The 21,466-nt window shown below is 43.3% G+C and overlaps 1 protein-coding gene across 2 annotated transcripts in view; it reads left to right on the top strand.

Moving 5' to 3' along the window:
- Positions 1-21,466, top strand: part of LOC109896475 (cGMP-specific 3',5'-cyclic phosphodiesterase-like) — a 147,711-nt gene that overhangs the window by 22,362 nt on the left and 103,883 nt on the right. The window contains exons 1-2 of one of the 2 annotated variants that reach the window (XM_031832549.1): positions 7,555-7,853; positions 13,492-14,041. In XM_031832549.1, coding sequence (XP_031688409.1) covers positions 7,756-7,853; positions 13,492-14,041 — 648 coding nt within the window. In that variant the 5' untranslated portion in view covers positions 7,555-7,755. Of the gene's footprint in view, positions 1-7,554; positions 7,854-13,491; positions 14,042-21,466 lie in introns of those variants that run through there. The other variant, XM_031832550.1, reaches the window with a different exon arrangement.

The raw sequence follows: 21,466 nt of genomic DNA, 5'->3' as shown, positions 1-21,466 counted from the left end.
GAATGTTCTGTGTATGACTGATGTGACGTTGATGGAATGTTCTGTGTATGACTGATGTGACGTTGATGGAATGTTCTGTGTATGACTGATGTGACGTTGATGGAATGTTCTGTGTATGACTGATGTGACGTTGATGGAATGTTCTGTGTATGACTGATGTGACGTTGATGGAATGTTCCGTGTATGACTGATGTGACGTTGATGGAATGTTCTGTGTATGACTGATGTGACGTTGATGGAATGTTCTGTGTATGACTGATGTGACGTTGATGGAATGTTCCGTGTATGACTGATGTGCCGTTGATGGAATGTTCTGTGTATGACTGATGTGACGTTGATGGAATGTTCTGTGTATGACTGATGTGACGTTGATGGAATGTTCTGTGTATGACTGATGTGACGTTGATGGAATGTTCTGTGTATGACTGATGTGACGTTGATGGAATGTTCTGTGTATGACTGATGTGACGTTGATGGAATGTTCCGTGTATGACTGATGTGCCGTTGATGGAATGTTCTGTGTATGACTGATGTGACATTGATGGAATGTTCTGTGTATGACTGATGTGACGTTGATGGAATGTTCTGTGTATGACTGATGTGACATTGATGGAATGTTCTGTGTATGACTGATGTGACGTTGATGGAATGTTCTGTGTATGACTGATGTGACGTTGATGGAATGTTCTGTGTATGACTGATGTGACGTTGATGGAATGTTCTCCGAAACCTCAGAAAACTGGACGCAGGAATGTTCCTGCAACGTCCCCACAAAAAATGTGTCTGGAACATTAATGTTGTTACCACATTCTAGATAACCACATTCTAGATAACCACATTCTAGATAACCAAATTCTAGATAAGTTCTTCTTGACATTAACGGAATGTTCTCCGAACTTTAACACCAAAACATGCGAAAAAGTTTATCCGAAGGTTTTCGCTAAAATAGATAGAATATTCCCCTAACTAAAGGAAAACTGGACACTACGTGTAACAGTGTAACGTTACGTGTAACATTACGGGTAACAGAACAAAAACGTTCTCTCTACCTAGATTTGTTAGCTGGGTAGCTGTGATATTTGAAGGGCCTTGCTATATGAAACATGACATTTAACAGAACAAAACATCACACTGAGTATTACATACATGTAAACATAAGAAGCATATCAATAATTGTATGAGTTCTTTATTAAACACGTATTATAAACTGGGTGGTTCTAGTCCTGAATGCTGATTGGCTGAAAGCCATGGTACATCAGACCGTATACCACAGGGTATAACAAAACATTTATTTTTACTGTTGTAATTACATTGGTAACCAGTTTATAAGAGCAATAAGGCACCTCAGGGGTTGGTGGTATATACCACGGCTAAGGGCTGTATTCAGGCAACCCATGTTGCGTCGTGCATAAGAACAAATCTAATCAAATCAAACTTTGTCACATGCGCCGAAGTGTAGACCTTACCGTGAAACATTACTTACAAGCCCTTAACCAACAGTGTAGACCTTACCGTGAAACATTACTTACAAGCCCTTAACCAACAGTGTAGACCTTACCGTGAAACATTACTTACAAGCCCTTAACCAACAGTGTAGACCTTACTGTGAAACATTACTTACAAGCCCTTAACCAACAGTGTAGACCTTACCGTGAAACATTACTTACAAGACCTTAACCAACAGTGCAGACCTTACTGTGAAACATTACTTACAAGCCCTTAACCAACAGTGTAGACCTTACCGTGAAACATTACTTACAAGCCCTTAACCAACAGTGTAGACCTTACCGTGAAACATTACTTACAAGACCTTAACCAACAGTGCAGACCTTACTGTGAAACATTACTTACAAGCCCTTAACCAACAGTGTAGACCTTACCGTGAAACATTACTTACAAGCCCTTAACCAACAGTGTAGACCTTACTGTGAAACATTACATACAAGCCCTTAACCAACAGTGTAGACCTTACCGTGAAAAGCTTACTTACAAGCCCTTAACCAACAGTGTAGACCTTACTGTGAAACATTACTTACAAGCCCTTAACCAACAGTGTAGACCTTACTGTGAAACATTACTTACAAGCCCTTAACCAACAGTGTAGACCTTACCGTGAAACATTACTTACAAGCCCTTAACCAACAGTGTAAACCTTACTGTGAAACATTACTTACAAGCCCTTAACCAACAGTGTAGACCTTACTGTGAAACATTACTTACAAGCCCTTAACCAACAGTGTAGACCTTACTGTGAAACATTACTTACAAGCCCTTAACCAACAGTGTAGACCTTACCGTGAAACATTACTTACAAGCCCTTAACCAACAGTGTAGACCTTACTGTGAAACATTACTTACAAGCCCTTAACCAACAGTGCAGACCTTACTGTGAAACATTACTTACAAGCCCTTAACCAACAGTGTAGACCTTACCGTGAAACATTACTTACAAGCCCTTAACCAACAGTGTAGACCTTACTGTGAAACATTACTTACAAGCCCTTAACCAACAGTGCAGTTCAAGAAGAGTTAAGAAATATTTAACAAATAAACTCAAGTAAAAAATAAAAAATAATAAAAAGTAACACAATGATATAACAATAACGAGGCTATATACAGGGGTTACCAGTACCGAGTCAGTGTCCGGGGCTACAGGTTATGTCATTTGTACATGTAGGTAGGGGTGAAGTGACTATGCATAGATAATAATCAGCGAGTAGCAGCAGTGTACAAAACAAATGGAGGGGGAGGATTTGATTAATTGTTCAGCAGTATTATGGCTTTGGGGTAGAAGCTGTTAAGGAGCCTTTTGGTCCTAGAGTTGGCACTCCGGTACCACTTGCCGTGTGGTAGCAGAGAAAACAGTCTATGACTTGGGTGACTGGAGTCTCTGACAATTTTATGGGCTTTCCTCTGACACCGCCTATTACATAGGTCCTGGATTGCAGGAAGCTTGGCCCCAGTGATATACTTGGCCGTACACACTACCCTCTGTAGCGCCTTACCGAGTATGCCGAGTAGTTGCCATACCAAGCAGTGATGTGTCTTGGTGTGTTTGGACAAGTATAGTTCGTTGGTGATGTGGACACCAAGGAACTTCAAACTCTCGTCCCACTCCACTACTGCCCCGTTGATGTTAATGGGGGCCTGTTCGGCCCGCCTTTTCCTGTAGTCCACGATCAGCTCATTTGTCTTGCTCACATTGAGGGAGAGGTTGTTGTCCTGGTACCACACCGCCAGTTCTCAGACCTCCTCCCTATAGGCTGTCTCTTTGTTGTCAGGCCTACCACTGTTGTGTCATCAGCAAACTTAATGATGGTGTTGGAGTTGTTTGGCCACGCAGTCGTGGGTGAACAGGAAGTACAGGAGGGGACTAATTACACACACCTGAGGGGCCCCAGTGTTGAAGATCAGCTTGGCAGACGTGTTGTTGCCTCCCCTTACCACCTGGGCCCAGCCCGTCAGGAAGTTCAGGATCCAGTTACAGAGTGAGGTTTAGTCCCAGGGTCCTTAGCTTAGTGATGAGCTTCGTAGGCACTATGGTGTTGAATGCTGAGCTGTAGTCAATGAACAGCATTCTCACATAGGTATTCCTTTTGTCCAGGTGGGAATGGGCAGTGTGGAGTGCGATTGAGATTGCATCATCTGTGGATCTGTGGTGCGGTATGCTAATTGGAGTGGGTCTAGGGTATCCGGGAGGATGCTGTTGATGTGAGCCATGACCAGCCTTTCAAAGGTCTTCATGGCTACTGACGTGAGTGCTGTGGTGCAGTAATAATTTAGGCAGGTTCCCTTCGCTTCCTTGGGCACAGGGACTATGGTGGTCTGCTTGAAACATGTTGGTATTACAGACTCAGTCAGGGAGAGGTTGAAAATGTCAGTGAAGACACTTGCCAGTTGGTCCATGCATGCTTTGAGTACACGTCCTTGTAATCCATTTGGTTTTGTGAATGTTGACCTGTTTAAAGGTCTTGCTCACATCGGCTACCGAGAGCGTTATCACACAGTCATCCAGAACAGCTGGTGCTCTCGTGCATGCTTCCGTGTTGCTTGCCTCGAAGCGATCATAAAAGTAAATTAGCTCGTCTGGAAGGCTCGGGTCATTGGGCAGCTCAAGTCTGGGTTTCGCTTTGTAGTCCATGATAGTTTTTAAGCCCTGATGCATCTGAGGAGCGTCAGAGCCGGTGTAGTAGGATTCAATCTCAATCCTGCATTGACACTTTGCTTGTTTGATGGTTCATCTGAGGGCATAGCAGAATTTCTTATAAGCGTTCAGGAATAGTGTTCCGCTCCTCGAAAGCGGCAGGTCTTGCCTTTAGCTCGATGTGGATGTTGCCTGTAACCCATGGCTTCTGGTTGGGATATGTACGTACGGTCACTGTGAGGACGACATCGTCAATGCACTTATTGATGAAGCCGATAACTGAGGTGGTGTACTCCTCAATGCCATTGGATGAATCCCGGAACATATTCCAGTCAGTGCTAGCAAAACAGTCCTGTTGCATCCGCGTCATCTGACCACTTCCATATTGAGTGAGTCACGGGCACTTCCTGCCTTAGTTTTTGCTTGTAAGCAGGAACAAGGAGGAAAGAATTATGGTCAGATTTGCCAAATGGAGGGGAGCTTTGTATGCATCTTTGTGTGTGGAGTAAAGGTGGCCTAGAGGTTTTTTTCCCTCTGGTTGCACATGTAAAAATTTGATTTGATTTAAGTTTCCCGCATTAAAGTTCCTGGCCACTAGGAGCGCCACTTCTGGGTGAACATTTTCTTGTTTGCTTCTGGCCTTATAGAGTTGGTAGAGTGCGGTTTAAGTGCCAGCATCAACTGTGGTGGTAAATAGACGGCTACGAATTATAAATGAGAAACCTCCTGATAGATAGTGTGATCTACAGCATAAGGTACTCTACTTCAGGCGAGCAATACCTCGAGACTTCTTTAATGTTAGAACAGCCCATAGCTGTGGTATATTGGCCATATACCACACCTCCTCGGGCCTTATTGCTTAAATAGTATTTTCTAGACAATACATTTTGTCTGATTATGATAAAGACAACTTAAAAACATATTTACAGTAAAGTGTGTCAGTGTTTTTACAGTTATATTTGAGTCACCATTTAGAACAAGAGAATCTAGGCCTTCTTTACCGACTATGTGTCACAGCCGTAAAGTAAAGCCCCTCGATGTTTCAGACACATGTTTGTGAGTGTGAGTGTGAGTGTGAGTGTGAGAGTGAGTGTGAGAGACAGACAGACAGACAGACAGACAGACAGACAGACAGACAGACAGACAGACAGAGAGAGAGAGGAGAGACAGAGAGAGAGAGAGAGAGAGAGAGAGAGAGAGAGAGAGAGAGAGAGAGAGAGAAAGAGGGGGGGTATATAGACTGTTTATGCATTAGATTGTGCTAACCCATGCTACTGCCCATCGTGGTTAAGAAGTAGGATTGTTTTGACTTGACAGCAGTGTGTGTGGTGCACTGCAGTTAGCATGGCTTTCATGATGGGAATGTATTGCGTGTGGAAAGTTTTACCCCAGTGCGGTTATCTCTCAGAGTACAACTGAAGGCCACATTTACAATAGTGTGAGTGCTATTTAAGCTAGAGCAGGGAATTATATGGTGGAGAGGGCTGTGTTGTTTGACTTAGAGGCTGTGCCAGCACAGTCCAACTTCTCCTTGTTTATGTTAGTTTATTTAACCTTTATTTAACTAGGCAAGTCAGTTAAGAACACATTCTTATTTACAATGACGGCCAAACCTGGACGACGCTGGGCCAATTGTGCGCCGCCATATGGGACTCCCAATCACGGCCAGTTGTGACACAACCTTGTCTGCTGAGTGATTACACAAGGACACAGCATCCCTGTGGAGGACATACACACACAAGAATGAACACACACAAGTGTGCACGCCCACACACACACCTATACATGCACACACACACACACACCTGTACATGCACACACACACAGCTATACACCCACACACACCTATACACTCCCACACACACCTATACATGCACACACACACACACACACACACCTATACATGCACACACACACACACACACACACCTATACATGCACAAACACTCATATAAACTTCCGCCACTACTGCAACCAGCCTCCAGGCTTTCAAGTATGCTTTAATGGTCCATCCAGCTGAGTAAAGAATCTTTAAAGCATCAACCCACAACAATGTAAGCTTGTGCTCTGTTTGCTAGAAAGACTGAGACCTGACATGTCCAGTCTTGACTAGCTCAGGTTGAAACCCACTGTGGGAACATCTGGAAGAAAGCCTGGGGCTGACCCCTGTGTGTGTGTGTGTGGATGTGTTTAACTATTCTTATGGGGAACAGCACATGAAGAGTAAACGACCAATAATGTCACCACCTGGGAAGATTTTGTTAGTCCACACAAGGTCAAATGCTATTTCTAGGGGGTTAGGGTTAAGGTTAGAATTAGTGTTTAGGGATAGGAGCTAGGGTTAGTTTTAGGGTTAGGGTCAGGAGCTAAGGTTTCGGGTTAGGGTTCAGGTTAGGTTTTTGGATTAAGGTTAGGGTAACAGTAAGAGTACGGGTTAGTTTTAGGGTTAGGGTCAGGAGCTAAGGTTTCGGGTTAGGGTTCAGGTTAGGTTTTTGGATTAAGGTTAGGGTAACGGTAAGAGTACCGGTTAGGGTTAGGGTTAGTGTGTGGGTGCATATGCATCCATGCTGATAGACTAGAAGCCTTAAGAGGCTTAATGTACTGCACTGTCCAGATTCTCTAGTAGGAAGCCAGGGAGCTCCCATATGCCTGAGGGCAGGTCCTGTGTCCTCAGGGGGAAAAGAGAAACCATCTGTTGGGTAAGATAACCCCACAGTATCAGCAGGGTCCCACCAGACACACAGGATCTAGAGTGTCTGGGGCAAGGCAATGGATAGTCCATTACTATTTGTCAAATAGGGGGGGGTGTGGGGGGGTTAATGGAGTATGTTTCAGTGATTGAGGGATTGTGACTTGGTGGTCCGTATCCATGAAGCGTCTCAGAGTAACAGTGCTACGCTGTGAAGCTTTATGACTACAGACCCAGCAACTTTGAATACGAAAAAAACTAGAAGATAACCAGCGGTCGATTCACACTCTGCATTCCCTCAAAGTAAAATGCGTCCTTGTAGGTGATATTGATTGATGTTCCCTTGTATCAGCACTCACCAAAACCCAATCACACACATGTGCCCCATCTGAGGCAAGTCAAGTTCATTGGAGTGTACGGAAGGAGCCGTAAATAGAGAACAATCAAACATGAAAATGTGAATCTATTTGAATGACATTTATGCCTAAATTATGTTCAGCTGACTTCTGGAGCACCTAAGAATTACTTAACTCACAAATGTGAAAAATATCTGCCATGCTGGATATGCAAAAAAATATTATTGCCATTTATTACCCTTGAGGTAAGCCCATATCTACTTTTCTGTCAAATACGCAAACAGACCACACAAAATATGCATTGCTTTTCCATGCTAGAATATAGCATGGAAAATATAGTTCATTTAGAATTTAGAGTGAGAGACTAGGAGGGGTGCGATGTTGCTGCACAAAGGCAATTCAAGTCTTGCCGAAGTCTACCCACACGCGCTCACAATGTAGGAAGCGCTCCCTGAAAACAGAAGACTACTACCACACACACTGCTTACCAGCGACTGATATTATTTGCTTCCATCTTCGGAGTGTTGATGGTAATCTGATTAATTGGGGGGATTTGGGTTTTGAGCATGGAGGGCTGCTATCCCCCAGAAAGTGAAAGGATGGAAGCGTGGCTTGATGACCATTTGGAGTTCGCTCATTCCTACGTTGTCAGGAAGGCTACAAGGTAAGCGCGGGGAGAGACTGAAGTCGTAAAAGTGATTCATTGTATTTACGAAACAGGGATAGCTCTGTTTACGACACATCATCGCCGTGCATTCTATTTTAAGCAATTTGGGCGATAATTAATGTGGCCCGTGCATTGAAAGGCACTGGCAGCCTATTTTACCTGCGTGGGTTGTTTGTTTCAACGTAAAATAACATGCTAGACTACTGTACAAGGTTGGAGAGTTTAACTGCGATATGGCACGCTATATTGTAGCCTTTTATGGTATTACGCGCAATGTCCAGCTGTATCCAGCGTCTCTCCACAGCAATTTATTGACATTTATTAATGCGCCGCACAATCGTCTTTACAATCAGTAACCATTCACCAAAATAGCAAGATAATTCAGAGCAGAAGTTAAACCATTAACCTTTATTGGGGTGATTCCTTTCCATTGTGTTCCAAACGCGCACCGTGAATGAAAAGTTATCCAAAATGCTTTTTGTTATTGGGTCGTTCCACCTCAAAAAGCACAACCCATCGAGCATAGACGTCAATTCAACATCTATTCCACGTTCAATGTAATTTAATAGAAATTATGTGGAAACAACGTTGATTCAGCCAGTGTGTGCCTAGTGGGAAGGACAATTTTCGACACCCATCATCTCAGATTGTTCTGAAACCGTTTCGGTAGTTAGTAAGAGATATGATTAGCATTCCTGAAACATTATTATGTTGAAATATGATTTGATCTCTGATAAATTAAGCTAATTGATAAGCTAAGCACCTAAACTGGCCATTTTAATTTATAGGATTCAGATAATATTCAATAAATATAGGTACCAACATCTGATTTGGACCAAACTTCTTCCTTCCAATGAGTAAAACATGAAGGAATATTTGTGTTGTTGTCAAATGCCACCCATCCCATGCAATCCTCCTCAACAACCAGCGTACAGTATCAGTTATTTATGTTTGACAAGTAATATGAAGCTTCGGCTTGGATTATTGCTTCCCCATACCATGTCATGTAATCCCTGTGAATCTGTAGATTTGTTTTCATCCAATGTTCTCCTGGATTATTGCTTCCCCATACCATGTAATGTAATCCCTGTGAATCTGTAGATTTGTTTTCATCCCCTGTTCAGTGAAATGAATCCTTGAAATCGCTTGCATTAATTACCGTAAAATATTTTGGAAGTACCTGGTTTTGACCACTAGATGCTGCTACTGCCACCACGCTCTTTTTTTAAATCCATTTTGCTGGTCTCTTGTTTATTAAATATATCACAACATTTACTTTGCAACTTTGGTTAGAAAACCAATAGATTTGGCTCATGAAAACAAATTGTGACGTCATTCTCACAATTCCTCCATGAAAGCAATGCAGTTTGTCCTTCTCTTATCAACCTAATGTTTCAACCCAACTCTCCTTGAATAGTTCAAGTGGCAACTCTCTGTGGAGGGCTATCCTTATGGTGCAATTCTCATATGAAGACTTCTCTGTGGAGGGCTATCCCTATGGTGCAATTCTCATATGAAGACTTCTCTGTGGAGGGCTATCCTTATGGTGCAATTCTCATATGAAGACTTCTCTGTGGAGGGCTATCCCTATGGTGCAATTCTCATATGAAGACTTCTCTGTGGAGGGCTATCCTTATGGTGCAATTCTCATATGAAGACTTTTCCCAAAGACCCAAAACACTGATGGAGAAATTAACTAGGGATTAAAATGTTTTGACAACACCAAAATAATTCAATACCATCGCAAAACACTATATAATATATGTTTGGGACTTTTACCTTTATTTAACTAGGCAAGTCAGTTAAGAACAAATTCTTATTTTCAATGACAGCCTAGGAACAGTGGGTTAACTTCCTTGTTCAGGGGCAGAATGACAGATTTTTACTTTGTCAGCTCGGGGATTCAATCTTGCAACCTTTCGGTTACTAGTCCAACACTCTAACCACTAGGCTACCTGTCACACCATTGAAGACCATTGGAGACCATAACATTGAAACCATTAATTCTGCTGTAGCCTAATGGTTTGCTTGTTCACCAGGAATGGTCTAATAGTTTTATTATAATAATAAAAATAGACCACACAATTATTTTAAAAAATTCTTCTCCCCACTTTCGATCTTGTCTCATCGCCTCAACTCTCCAACGGGCTCGGGAGGTGAAGGTCGAGTCATGCGTCCTCCAAAACATGACCCGCTTCTTAATTAACACCCGCCCGCTTAACCCGGAATCCAGCCGAACCAATGTGTCGGAGGAAACACTGTTCACCCGACAACCAAGGTCAGCCTGCAGGCGCCCGGCCGGCCACAAGGAGTCGCTAGAGCACGATGAGCCAAGTAAATTTCTCCCAAGTAATGTTTCAGGAATGCCAATCTTGCCTGTTTCTAACTATAGAAACGATCTCAGAACAGTCTGAGATGGAGGGTGACATGGAGCAAATCAATTTTCAGAGTTTTGGAATAGATACTATTGAAATTATTCATTGTTTTGTCTTTATTATAATATAAAGGGGTTATTACATGTTTTGAAATATTGCAGTGCCACGTGTTACTGTAATTTACTCAGATTACGAAACCTAGAAGGACAATTTGTTGAAAATATATATATATATATGTTTATTAATTTATGAAATTATGAAAAATATTAATAACATAATTTCATAAATTAATAAACACACGTGTTTTTAAATGGCAAAAATCCAGTGTTTCTATGTCAAACTGTTTTGTTACATTTCAGTCTTCTGTGATGTATATAAAGTTTAATATTAGGATGCAAACTCAAAATGTTATACATTTCAACTCTATATCTGACATGGTACAGGTGTCTTCTTGTGTGTGAGGGTTTTATACTTTTGTTTCAAAGCAGATTTGTTTCAGACGACCAATAAATACTGTGTGAGCCTGATTTAGCCCACTGCAGTAAAATGTTACTGAGGTGCTGACCTGTTGCACCCTCGACAACCACTGTGATTATTATTATTTGACCCCGCTGGTCATCTATGAACATTTGAACATCTTGGCCATGTTCTTTATAATCTCCACCCAATACAGCCAGAAGAGGACTGGCCACCCCTCATAGCCTGGTTCCTCTCTACCCGGCACAGCCAGAAGAGGACTGGCCACCCCTCATAGCCTGGTTCCTCTCTAGGTTTCTTCCTAGGTTTTGGCCTTTCTAGGGAGTTTTTCCTAGCCACCGTGCTTCTACACCTGCATTGCTTGCTGTTTGGGGTTTTAGGCTGGGTTTCTGTACAGCACTTTGTGACATCAGCCGATGTAAGAAGGGCTTTATAAATACATTTGATTGATTGATTGATTAATGACTTAAAGTCAGTAATCAGTCATTATTTACAATATTTTATCTCACAGGAGCACACTATAAATTCCTGGGTAAGATTCAGCTAAATAGTCTAGTGGTTAAGAACGTTGGGCCAGTAACCAAACGGTTGCTGGTTCTAATCCCTGAGCCAAAGTATGTCGATGTGCCCTTAATAAGCAAGGCACTTAACCCTAATTGGATAAGAGTGTCTGCTAAATTACTCAAATATAATGCCAGTAGCAAACCAGCAACCTTACTGTCATCCTGGATATATTCTGGGCATATAGCGAGGGACATACCTTGGAACCACAACTATCAGTCCTAGTTTATCATAGGGGAGTAGGATATGACTTATAAAGGGCACAGGTGGCCGGGGGAACCTTCATTGGAGAGGACGGGCTCAAAGTAATGGCTGGAACGGAACAAATGGAATGGCATGGAACACATCAAACACATGGTTTCCATATGATTGATACCATTCTATTGACCACTGATCCAGCCATTACGATGAGCCTTCATCCCCTCAGCAGCCTCCTGTGATTTAGGGCTACTTATTTGCATTCCAGTCTAGCCAGAATAAGTGTGCCTGTCATTGTTTATTGCACATTTCATTTGTATAATTTACATGTAGATTTCAGGCCCGTGAAAAGGTCAGACATATTTCTCAGACAAAACAAAGTGGAGAGATGTATTATTTTGTGTGTCCACATTATTTTCCACTTCCTAATTCCATAACCACACCTTGTAAGAAAACATTATTTGATTGGCACTTCAAAAAATGAGAAGATCAGATGCTTAGGGCTGAAACTCAGATCTCTGACAGCTATTGATTTAGCAGTAAGGACACGTTAGGGCTGCCATATCTTATGCAAAATGTGTGTGGCTAGACTTGAATGCAAATAATGCAAATAAGATAGCATTCCGCTCCCATTGGCTTGCCATTTCATATGGTGGTTAGGGCTCAGTTTTATGTGCCTGGCAGGCAGACTAATCTACAGGTACATTTTGTGGCAAATGCATTTGACAGCCACAGGTTTTTTTGAAGATTTCAGTAGGGCTGTTCAGGTGCAGTAGGTCTTTGACACAAATAAACCTGGGAATCTTGTGGTTAACACCTTGTGTTTTTGAATGCTGGCACTGTGCAGTCATGTTCTACTAATACTGCTCAACATAATTCATTTGTGAGTTACTGTATGAGAAAGAATGTGTGTGTGTGTGTGTTTGGGTGTGTGTGTGTGTGTGTGTGTTTGGGTGTGTTTGGGTGTGTGTGTGTGTTTGGGTGTGTTTGGGTTTGTTTGGGTGTGTTTGGGTGTGTGTGGGTGTGTTTGGGTGTGTGGGTGTGTTTGGGTGTGTGTGGGTGTGTTTGGGTGTTTGGGTGTGTGTTTGGGTGTGTGTGTGTGTGTTTGGGTGTGTTTGGGTGTGTGTGTGTGTTTGGGTGTGTGTGGGTGTGTTTGGGTGTGTGGGTGTGTGTGGGTGTGTTTGGGTGTGTGTGGGGGTGTTTGGGTGTGTGTTTGGGTGTGTGTTTGGGTGTGTGTTTCAGAATCCTGCAGTAAGTCCAATAATGACTTACCATGTCCTGTTAATGTTGGTTAATGTCCTGCTAATGTTGGTTAATGTCTTGTTAATGTTGGTTAATGTCCTGTTAATGTCCTGTTAATGTTGGTTAATGTCCTGCTAATGTTGGTTAATGTCCTGTTAATGTTGGTTAATGTCCTGCTAATGTTGGGTAATGTCCTGTTAATGTTGGTTAATGTCCTGTTAATGTTGGTTAATGTCCTGTTAATGTTGGTTAATGTCCTGTTAATGTTGGTTAATGTCCTGTTAATGTTGGTTAATGTCCTGTTAATGTTGGTTAATGTCCTGTTAATGTTGGTTAATGTCCTGTTAATGTTGGTTAATGTCTTGTTCATGTTGGTTAATGTATTGTTAATGTTGTGTTAATGTCTTGTTAATGATTTATGACTTGTTGTGTTAATATTGTGTTAATGTTGTGTTAATATTGTATTAATGTTGTGTTAATGTTGTGTTAATGTTGTGTTAATGTCTTGTTAATGATTTATGACTTGTTGTGTTAATATTGTGTTAATGTTGTGTTAATATTGTGTTAATGTTGTGTTAATATTGTGTTAATGTTGTGTTAATGTTGTGTTAATATTGTGTTAATGTTGTGTTAATATTGTGTTAATGTCATATAATAATCTAATCAAATAGACCAATTCCTCAGACTGTAAATGTACTAAATGGTCTTGTTGTACAATGTGTATTACTGTTTTTACTCTCTTGAAATGGCCCTATAACCTCCTTTGTGTTGTGTATTTGCAGGGAGATGGTGAATGCATGGTTTGCTGAGCGAGTCCATTCCATCCAGCCCTCCTCCTCCTCCTCTTCCTCCTCATCATCCTCCAAAGAAACCCTTCTACCCCAGAGACCCAAGCCCTCAGACAGCCCCTGCTTAGCCTCCTCCCTGCCCCCTTCCCTGGGCCTGAACGACAGGCGTTCCCCCTCTCCAGCCCCGCCCCCCAGCCCCGCTCCCAGCACCCCCACCCGCAAGATCTCTGCATCTGAGTTTGACAGGCCGCTGAGGCCCATCGTGGTCAAGGACGCGGAAGGCTCACTAACCTTCCTCTGCGACACCGAACCCGACCGAGGCGACATCCGGACACCCTTCAGAACCCAGCAGGGAGGGGTCGGGGTTGGTATCCCCACAGGGATGATGGGCGAGGTTGGCAGTGCCCGGGGGTTGGACCGCTGTGCCAGGCTGTTGGAGCTGGTGAGGGATGTGTCGAGTCACCTGGATGTGACAGCGCTGTGCCACAAGATCTTCCTGCACATCAACGAGCTGATCGCCGCGGACCGCTACTCCCTCTTCCTGGTAGGTAGTGGCACCATGGACTACAATACCCACAGTGCTCTGTTTGTAGCAGGGCCACTGGGATGAGAGGAAGAAGGATCGAACAGTGGCTAGTGTATGTCATGAAACACACCTAGGATGAAATGAGGAAGGATGGCAAAGTGATCATAAATCTCAAAGTATTTATGATCAGTACTCTCAAAGTACTGATGCACCGATACGAAATTTTTGGTCGATACCGATATCCGATATTTTCCTTGCCCCCCTCCAAAAAAAACCCGATAACGATAAGCGATATTTACAATTTTAGCGGCCTTTTAAGCATTCTAGTACAGTTAAATAGTTAACACACACACATGGACGCAGCGGTCTAAGGCACTGCATCTCAGTGCACGTGTCACGCCCTGACCTTAGAGATCCTTTTTATTGTCTCCATTTGGTTTGGTCAGGGTGTGAGTTGGGGTGGGTATTCTATGTTCTATTATTTGTATTTCTATGTTTTGGACTGGTAGGGTTCTCAATCAGGGACAGCTGTCTATCGTTGTCTCTGATTGAGAACCATACTTAGGTAGCCCTTTTTCCCACCTGTCTTTGTGGGAAGTTGACTTTGTTTAGGGCACATAGCCTTTAGCGTCACGATTTGTTTTTGTAGTGTTTATAATTTTGTTCGGCGTCATTTTCCAAATAAAGAGAAAATGTACGCTCATCACGCTGCACCTTGGTACTCTTCTTTTAACGGCCGTGACAGCACGAGGCGTCACTACAGTCCCTGGTTCGAATCCAGGCTGTATCACATCCGGCCGTGATTGGGAGTCCCATAGGGCGGAGCACAATTGGTCCAGCGTCGTTCGGGTTTGGCCGGGGTAGGCCGTCATTGTAAATATGAACTTGTTCTTAACTGACTTGCCTAGTTAAATAAAGGTTACACACACACCATACTGACTAAAAAGTTATTTTGTTGGCATTTACGTACTCTACTGTTCAAAAGTTTAAGGTCACTTAGAAATGTCCTTGTTTTTTAAAGAAAAGCTCATTTTTGTCAATTAAAATAACATAAAATTGATCAGAAATACAGTGTATAAATTCTTAATGTTGTAAATGACTATTGTAGCTGGAAACGGCAATGGCACGTTGTGTTAGCGAATCATAGTTTATCATTTTAAGCTTCTCCAGTTTCAACTGTTCTACCTGCGGCTATGGAACCTTGACCTGTTCACTGGACGTGCTACATTGTCCCAGGCCTGCTGTTTTGGACTCTCTCTCTACCGCACCTGCTGTCTCTAACTCTGAATGATCGGCTATGAAAAGCTAACTGGCATTTACTCCTGAGGTGCTGACGTGTTGCACCCTCTACAACCACTGTGATTATTATTGTCTGACCCTGCTGGTCATCTATGAACATCTTGGCCCTGTTCTGTTATATTCTCCACCCGATACAGCCAGAAGAGGACTGACCACCCCTCAGTGCCTGGTTCCTCTCTGGGTTTCTTCCTATGTTCCGACCTTTCTAGGGAGTTTTTCCTAGCCACCTTGCTTCTACACCTGCATTGCTTGCTGTTTGGGGTTTTAGGCTGAGTTTCTGTACAGCACTTTGCGACATCGGCTGATGTAAGAAGGGCTTTATAAATACATTTGATTGATTGAAAAAGCTAATTGATCATTAGAAAACTCTTTTACAATTATGTTAGCACAGCTGAAAACTGTTGTTCTGATTAAAGAACCAATAAAACTGGCCTTCTTTAGACTAGTCGAGTATCTGGAGCATCAGCATTTGTGGGTTTGATTACAGGCTCAAAATGGCCAGAAACAAAGACCTTTCTTCTGAAACTCGTCAGTCTATTCTTGTTCTGAGAAATTAAGGCTATTCCATGCGAGAAATTGCCAAGAAACTGAAGATCTTGTACAACGCTGTGTACTTCTCCCTTCACAGAACAGCGCAAACTGGCTCTAACATAGTAATTGAATGTGTTCATACATTTTTTACATAGTTATTACACATTGATTTCACTATCACTCGTATTTCATATGTCACAACGATTAATCAATACGTATGCTATGATGCTGGTAAAGTTGTCTCGTGCATCTACAGTTCTGGTCATAAAAAAAGCTAGCTAGCTCATGTATGCAAACAGAGTTCTTCCCATAATCTGTTTCAGTAGCTATAGTTAGCTAGCTAACTATATAGCTAGGTGTCATCATCTAAAATAACGCAAATTTATAAGACAGTTCTTATTTAATTAATGGTGGTCGGACTCTAGCCACAATAAGGATTAACCACAATAGTGGACTTTGGGCTTAGCCTTCAAAATAAAAGTATGTCATTGATAGTGATGCAAATGAATACAAATAGTAGAATTATGCCATAATTTAAAAGATCATGCTAAACGAGGTTGGAATGTTATGTAAAATCAACAAAAGACACTAATTTGTTAATTTGCCAAAAATCTGTTGAAATCACACTGGATGTATTATTCTTTAGAATTGCATTGGTGGCATACTTATTCTACTGTACAACCTTACCTATGGATTGTGGATCAATGACATGGGGTATCAGTCTACTCAGTGACACCAAGAGAACATTCACGTCGTAGCTCTTATTGCGGGACTCTGAAACAACTGTGAATTGAGACACATTTATTGTCAACCTATGTGTATTGAACACTATTCCTGAGGAAAAACAATACTGTGTGGATGTTTTGGAGTCTGATATCTCTGAGGAGGACGTTGGGAAACAATATCTTGGGTATTGAGAAGACTGATACTTTCTGTCCAAAAATGATGCAGAAAAATTAATCCATGCTTTTGTCACTTCTAGGTTAGACTACTGCAATGCTCTATTTTCCGGCTACCCGGATAAAGCACTAAATAAACTTCAGTTAGTGCTAAATACGGCTGCTAGAATCCTGACTAGAACCAAAAAATTTGATCATATTACTCCAGTGCTAGCCTCTCTACACTGGCTTCCTGTCAAAGCAAGGGCTGATTTCAAGGTTTTACTGCTAACCTACAAAGCATTACATGGGCTTGCTCCTACCTATCTCTCTGATTTGGTCCTGCCGTACATACCTATACGTACGCTACGGTCACAAGACGCAGGCCTCCTAATTGTCCCTAGAATTTCTAAGCAAACAGCTGGAGGCAGGGCTTTCTCCTATAGAGCTCCATTTTTATGGAACGGTCTGCCTACCCATGTCAGAGACGCAAACTCGGTCTCAACCTTTAAGTCTTTACTGAAGACTCATCTCTTCAGTGGGTCATATGATTGAGTGTAGTCTGGCCCAGGAGGGGAAGGTGAACGGAAAGGCTCTGGAGCAACGAACCGCCCTTGCTGTCTCTGCCTGGCCGGTTCCCCTCTTTCCACTGGGATTCTCTGCCTCTAACCCTATTACAGGGGCTGAGTCACTGGCTTGCTGGGGCTCTCTCATGCCGTCCCTGGAGGGGGTGCGTCACCTGAGTGGGTTGATTCACTGTTGTGGTCATCCTGTCTGGGTTGGCGCCCCCCCCCTTGGGTTGTGCCGTGGCGGAGATCTTTGTGGGCTATACTCAGCCTTGTCTCAGGATGGTAAGTTGGTGGTTGAAGATATCCCTCTAGTGGTGTGGGGGCTGTGCTTTGGCAAAGTGGGTGGGGTTATATCCTTCCTGTTTGGCCCTGTCCGGGGGTGTCCTCGGATGGGGCCACAGTGTCTCCTGACCCCTCCTGTCTCAGCCTCCAGTATTTATGCTGCAGTAGTTTATGTGTCGGGGGGCTGGGGTCAGTTTGTTATATCTGGAGTACTTCTCCTGTCCTATTCGGTGTCCTGTGTGAATCTAAGTGTGCGTTCTCTAATTCTCTCCTTCTCTCTTTCTTTCTCTCTCTCGGAGGACCTGAGCCCTAGGACCATGCCCCAGGACTACCTGACATGATGACTCCTTGCTGTCCCCAGTCCACCTGGCCATGCTGCTGTTCCAGTTTCAACTGACCTGAGCCCTAGGACCATGCCCCAGGACTACCTGACATGATGACTCCTTGCTGTCCCCAGTCTACCTGGCCATGCTGCTGCTCCAGTTTCAACTTCCACCTGACTGTGCTGCTGCTCTAGTTTCAACTGTTCTGCCTTATTATTATTCGACCATGCTGGTCATTTATGAACATTGAACATCTTGGCCATGTTCTGTTATAATCTCCACCCGGCACAGCCAGAAGAGGACTGGCCACCCCACATAGCCTGGTTCCTCTCTAGGTTTCTTCCTAGGTATTGGCCTTTCTAGGGAGTTTTTCCTAGCCACCGTGCTTCTACACCTGCATTGCTTGCTGTTTGGGGTTTTAGGCTGGGTTTCTGTACAGCACTTTGAGATATCAGCTGATGTACGAAGGGCTATATAAATAAATTTGATTTTGATTTGATTTGATAGCCCATTTCATTGATCCCCAATCCTTAGGTAAAGCTTTACAGTGCAGTATGAATGTTAATACAATAGGCTGACTGGGGAGGTGATTTCACACAGTCACGGTCCCGCGATAAGAGCTACAACGCTAATGTTTGCATAAACACTTCACAGTTGTGTTCTGCGGGTGTCACCGGGTATTCTATCCAAGGTGGCATAGCAGTTCAGACGTCTTTTGTCCTCGTCTTGTCGTGTCCTGTATATATATATATTTACAACTTTTTCACATACATTTTATTTTTATTTTCCATCAACTCATCTTCAAAACACTCTCCTGCAACCCGCCTCACCAATGTATATTTATAAAAAAGTATTATTTACCTCAGATCTGTAATCCTCCAAGAAGCTAGCCAGAAACTCCAAGAAGCTAGCCTGAAACTAGCCAGAAGCTAATCCAGAAGCTAGTTCAGAAGCTAGTTAGCTCCTTTACTGGCAAATCGTTAGTATTCAGCTAACCACGGTTTGTGGTCATCAGCTATCCTTTAGCTCGAAAATCTATCGCCAGTTCTGTACGGCGCAGCGCGGCTCGGAACGGAACATACCGGACCAATTTTTCTCTCCATGTCCCTGGATTTCGACTGCTCTCTGGACATTCATACCCGGATCTCACAGCTAGCTAGCTGCTATCCGTGTGACTATCGGCCTTCGTCGATTCCGGAGCAAACATCAATTATTCCGGAGCTAGCAAGCTCCGTCAATCACTCCTGAGTTCCATCAATCACACCTGGGCTGCAGTCACCTATCCGGACCCGTTTTACTGCCTTCGCGGAGCCCCACCGGGCCTTCACAACTGGACTGCCGACGTTATCTACCCGAAGGAGTTATTCGGCTGGCTCCTCCGTCGCGACGTTACCTGAACGCCCATCTGCGGCCTGCTAACCGTTAGCTGTCTTACCGGCTGCTATCTGATTAGACAATCGGACAATTTTTTTATATTTTTATTTTTATTTTTTATTATTATTATTATGTTTTCTTCTTGGGCCTCTATAACTATATCTATTGTTTTTATTTTTGTTGTTGTTGTGTGATTTGGATTAATCCCCTCTACCACACGGAACCCCACTAATCTACTGACGGAACGCAAGAGGTGGCTAACAACAGACCTCCATCCTATGCTAGCTTGCTACCGATGCCCTGGCTAGCTGTCTAAATCACCAACCAACCTCTCCACTCACCGGACCCTTCTGATCACTCGACTAAGCATGCCTCTCCTTAATGTCAATATGTCTTGTCCATTGCTGTTCTGATTAGTGTTTATTGGCTTATTTCACTGTAGAGCCTCTAGTCCTGCTCACTATACCTTATCCAACCTATTAGTTCCACCACCCACACATGCAATGACATCTCCTGGTTTCAACGATGTTTCTAGAGACAATATCTCTCTCTTCATCACTCAATACCTAGGTTTACCTCCACTGTATTCACATCCTACCATACATTTGTCTGTACATTATACCTTGATGCTATTTTATCGCCCCCAGAAACCTCCTTTTACTCTATGTTCCAGACGTTCTAGACGACCAATTCTCATAGCCTTTAGCCGTACCCTTATTCTACTCCTCCTATGTTCCTCTGGCGATGTAGAGGTGAATCCAGGCCCTGCAGTGCCTAGCTCCACTCCTATTCCCCAGGCGCTCTCTTTTGACGACTTCTGTAACCGCAATAGCCTTGGTTTCATGCATGTTAACATTAGAAGCCTCCTCCCTAAGTTTGTTCTATTCACTGCTTTAGCACACTCTGCCAACCCGGATGTTCTAGCTGTGTCTGAATCCTGGCTTAGGAAGACCACCAAAAATTCAGACATTTTAATTCCAAACTACAACATTTTCAGACAAGATAGAACTGCCAAAGGGGGCGGTGTTGCAATCTACTGCAAAGATAGCCTGCAGAGTTCTGTCCTACTATCCAGGTCTGTACCCAAACAATTTGAACTTCTACTTTTAAAAATCCACCTCTCTAAAAACAAGTCTCTCACCGTTGCCGCCTGCTATAGACCACCCTCTGCCCCCAGCTGTGCTCTGGACACCATATGTGAACTGATTGCCCCCCATCTATCTTCAGAGTTCGTGCTGCTAGGCGACCTAAACTGGAACATGCTTAACACCCCAGCCATCCTACAATCTAAACTTGATGCCCTCAATCTCACACAAATTATCAATGAACCTACCAGGTACCTCCCCAAAGCCTTAAACACGGGCACCCTCATAGATATCATCCTAACCAACTTCCCCTCTAAATACACCTCTGCTGTCTTCAACCAAGATCTCAGCGATCACTGCCTCATTGCCTGCATCCGTAATGGGTCAGAGGTCAAACGACCTCCACTCATCACTGTAAAACGCTCCCTGAAACACTTCTGCGAGCAGGCCTTTCTAATCGACCTGGCCGGGGTATCCTGGAAGGATATTGATCTCATCCCGTCAGTAGAGGATGCCTGGATATTTTTTTTAAATGCCTTCCTGACCATCTTAAATAAACATGCCCCATTCAAGAAATTTAGAACCAGGAACAGATATAGCCCTTGGTTCTCCCCAGACCTGACTGCCCTTAACCAACACAAAAACATCCTATGGCGTTCTGCATTAGCATCGAACAGCCCCCGTGATATGCAGCTGTTCAGGGAAGCTAGAAACCATTATACACAGGCAGTTAGAAAAGCCAAGGCTAGCTTTTTCAAGCAGAAATTTGCTTCCTGCAACACTAACTCAAAAAAGTTCTGGGACACTGTAAAGTCCATGGAGAATAAGAACACCTCCTCCCAGCTGCCCACTGCACTGAAGATAGGAAACACTGTCACCACTGATAAATCCACCATAATTGAGAATTTCAATAAGCATTTTTCTACGGCTGGCCATGCTTTCCACCTGGCTACTCCTACCCCGGACAACAGCACTGCACCCCCAACAGCAACTCGCCCAAGCCTTCCCCATTTCTCCTTCTCCCAAATCCATTCAGCTGATGTTCTGAAAGAGCTGCAAAATCTGGACCCCTACAAATCAGCCGGGCTAGACAATCTGGACC

The sequence above is a fragment of the Oncorhynchus kisutch genome, linkage group LG9 (assembly GCF_002021735.2).
Source record: "Oncorhynchus kisutch isolate 150728-3 linkage group LG9, Okis_V2, whole genome shotgun sequence".
NCBI lineage: Eukaryota > Metazoa > Chordata > Actinopteri > Salmoniformes > Salmonidae > Oncorhynchus > Oncorhynchus kisutch.
The sequence above is the reverse complement of the archived record's forward strand: the minus strand, read 5'-3'. Positions and strand labels throughout refer to the sequence as shown.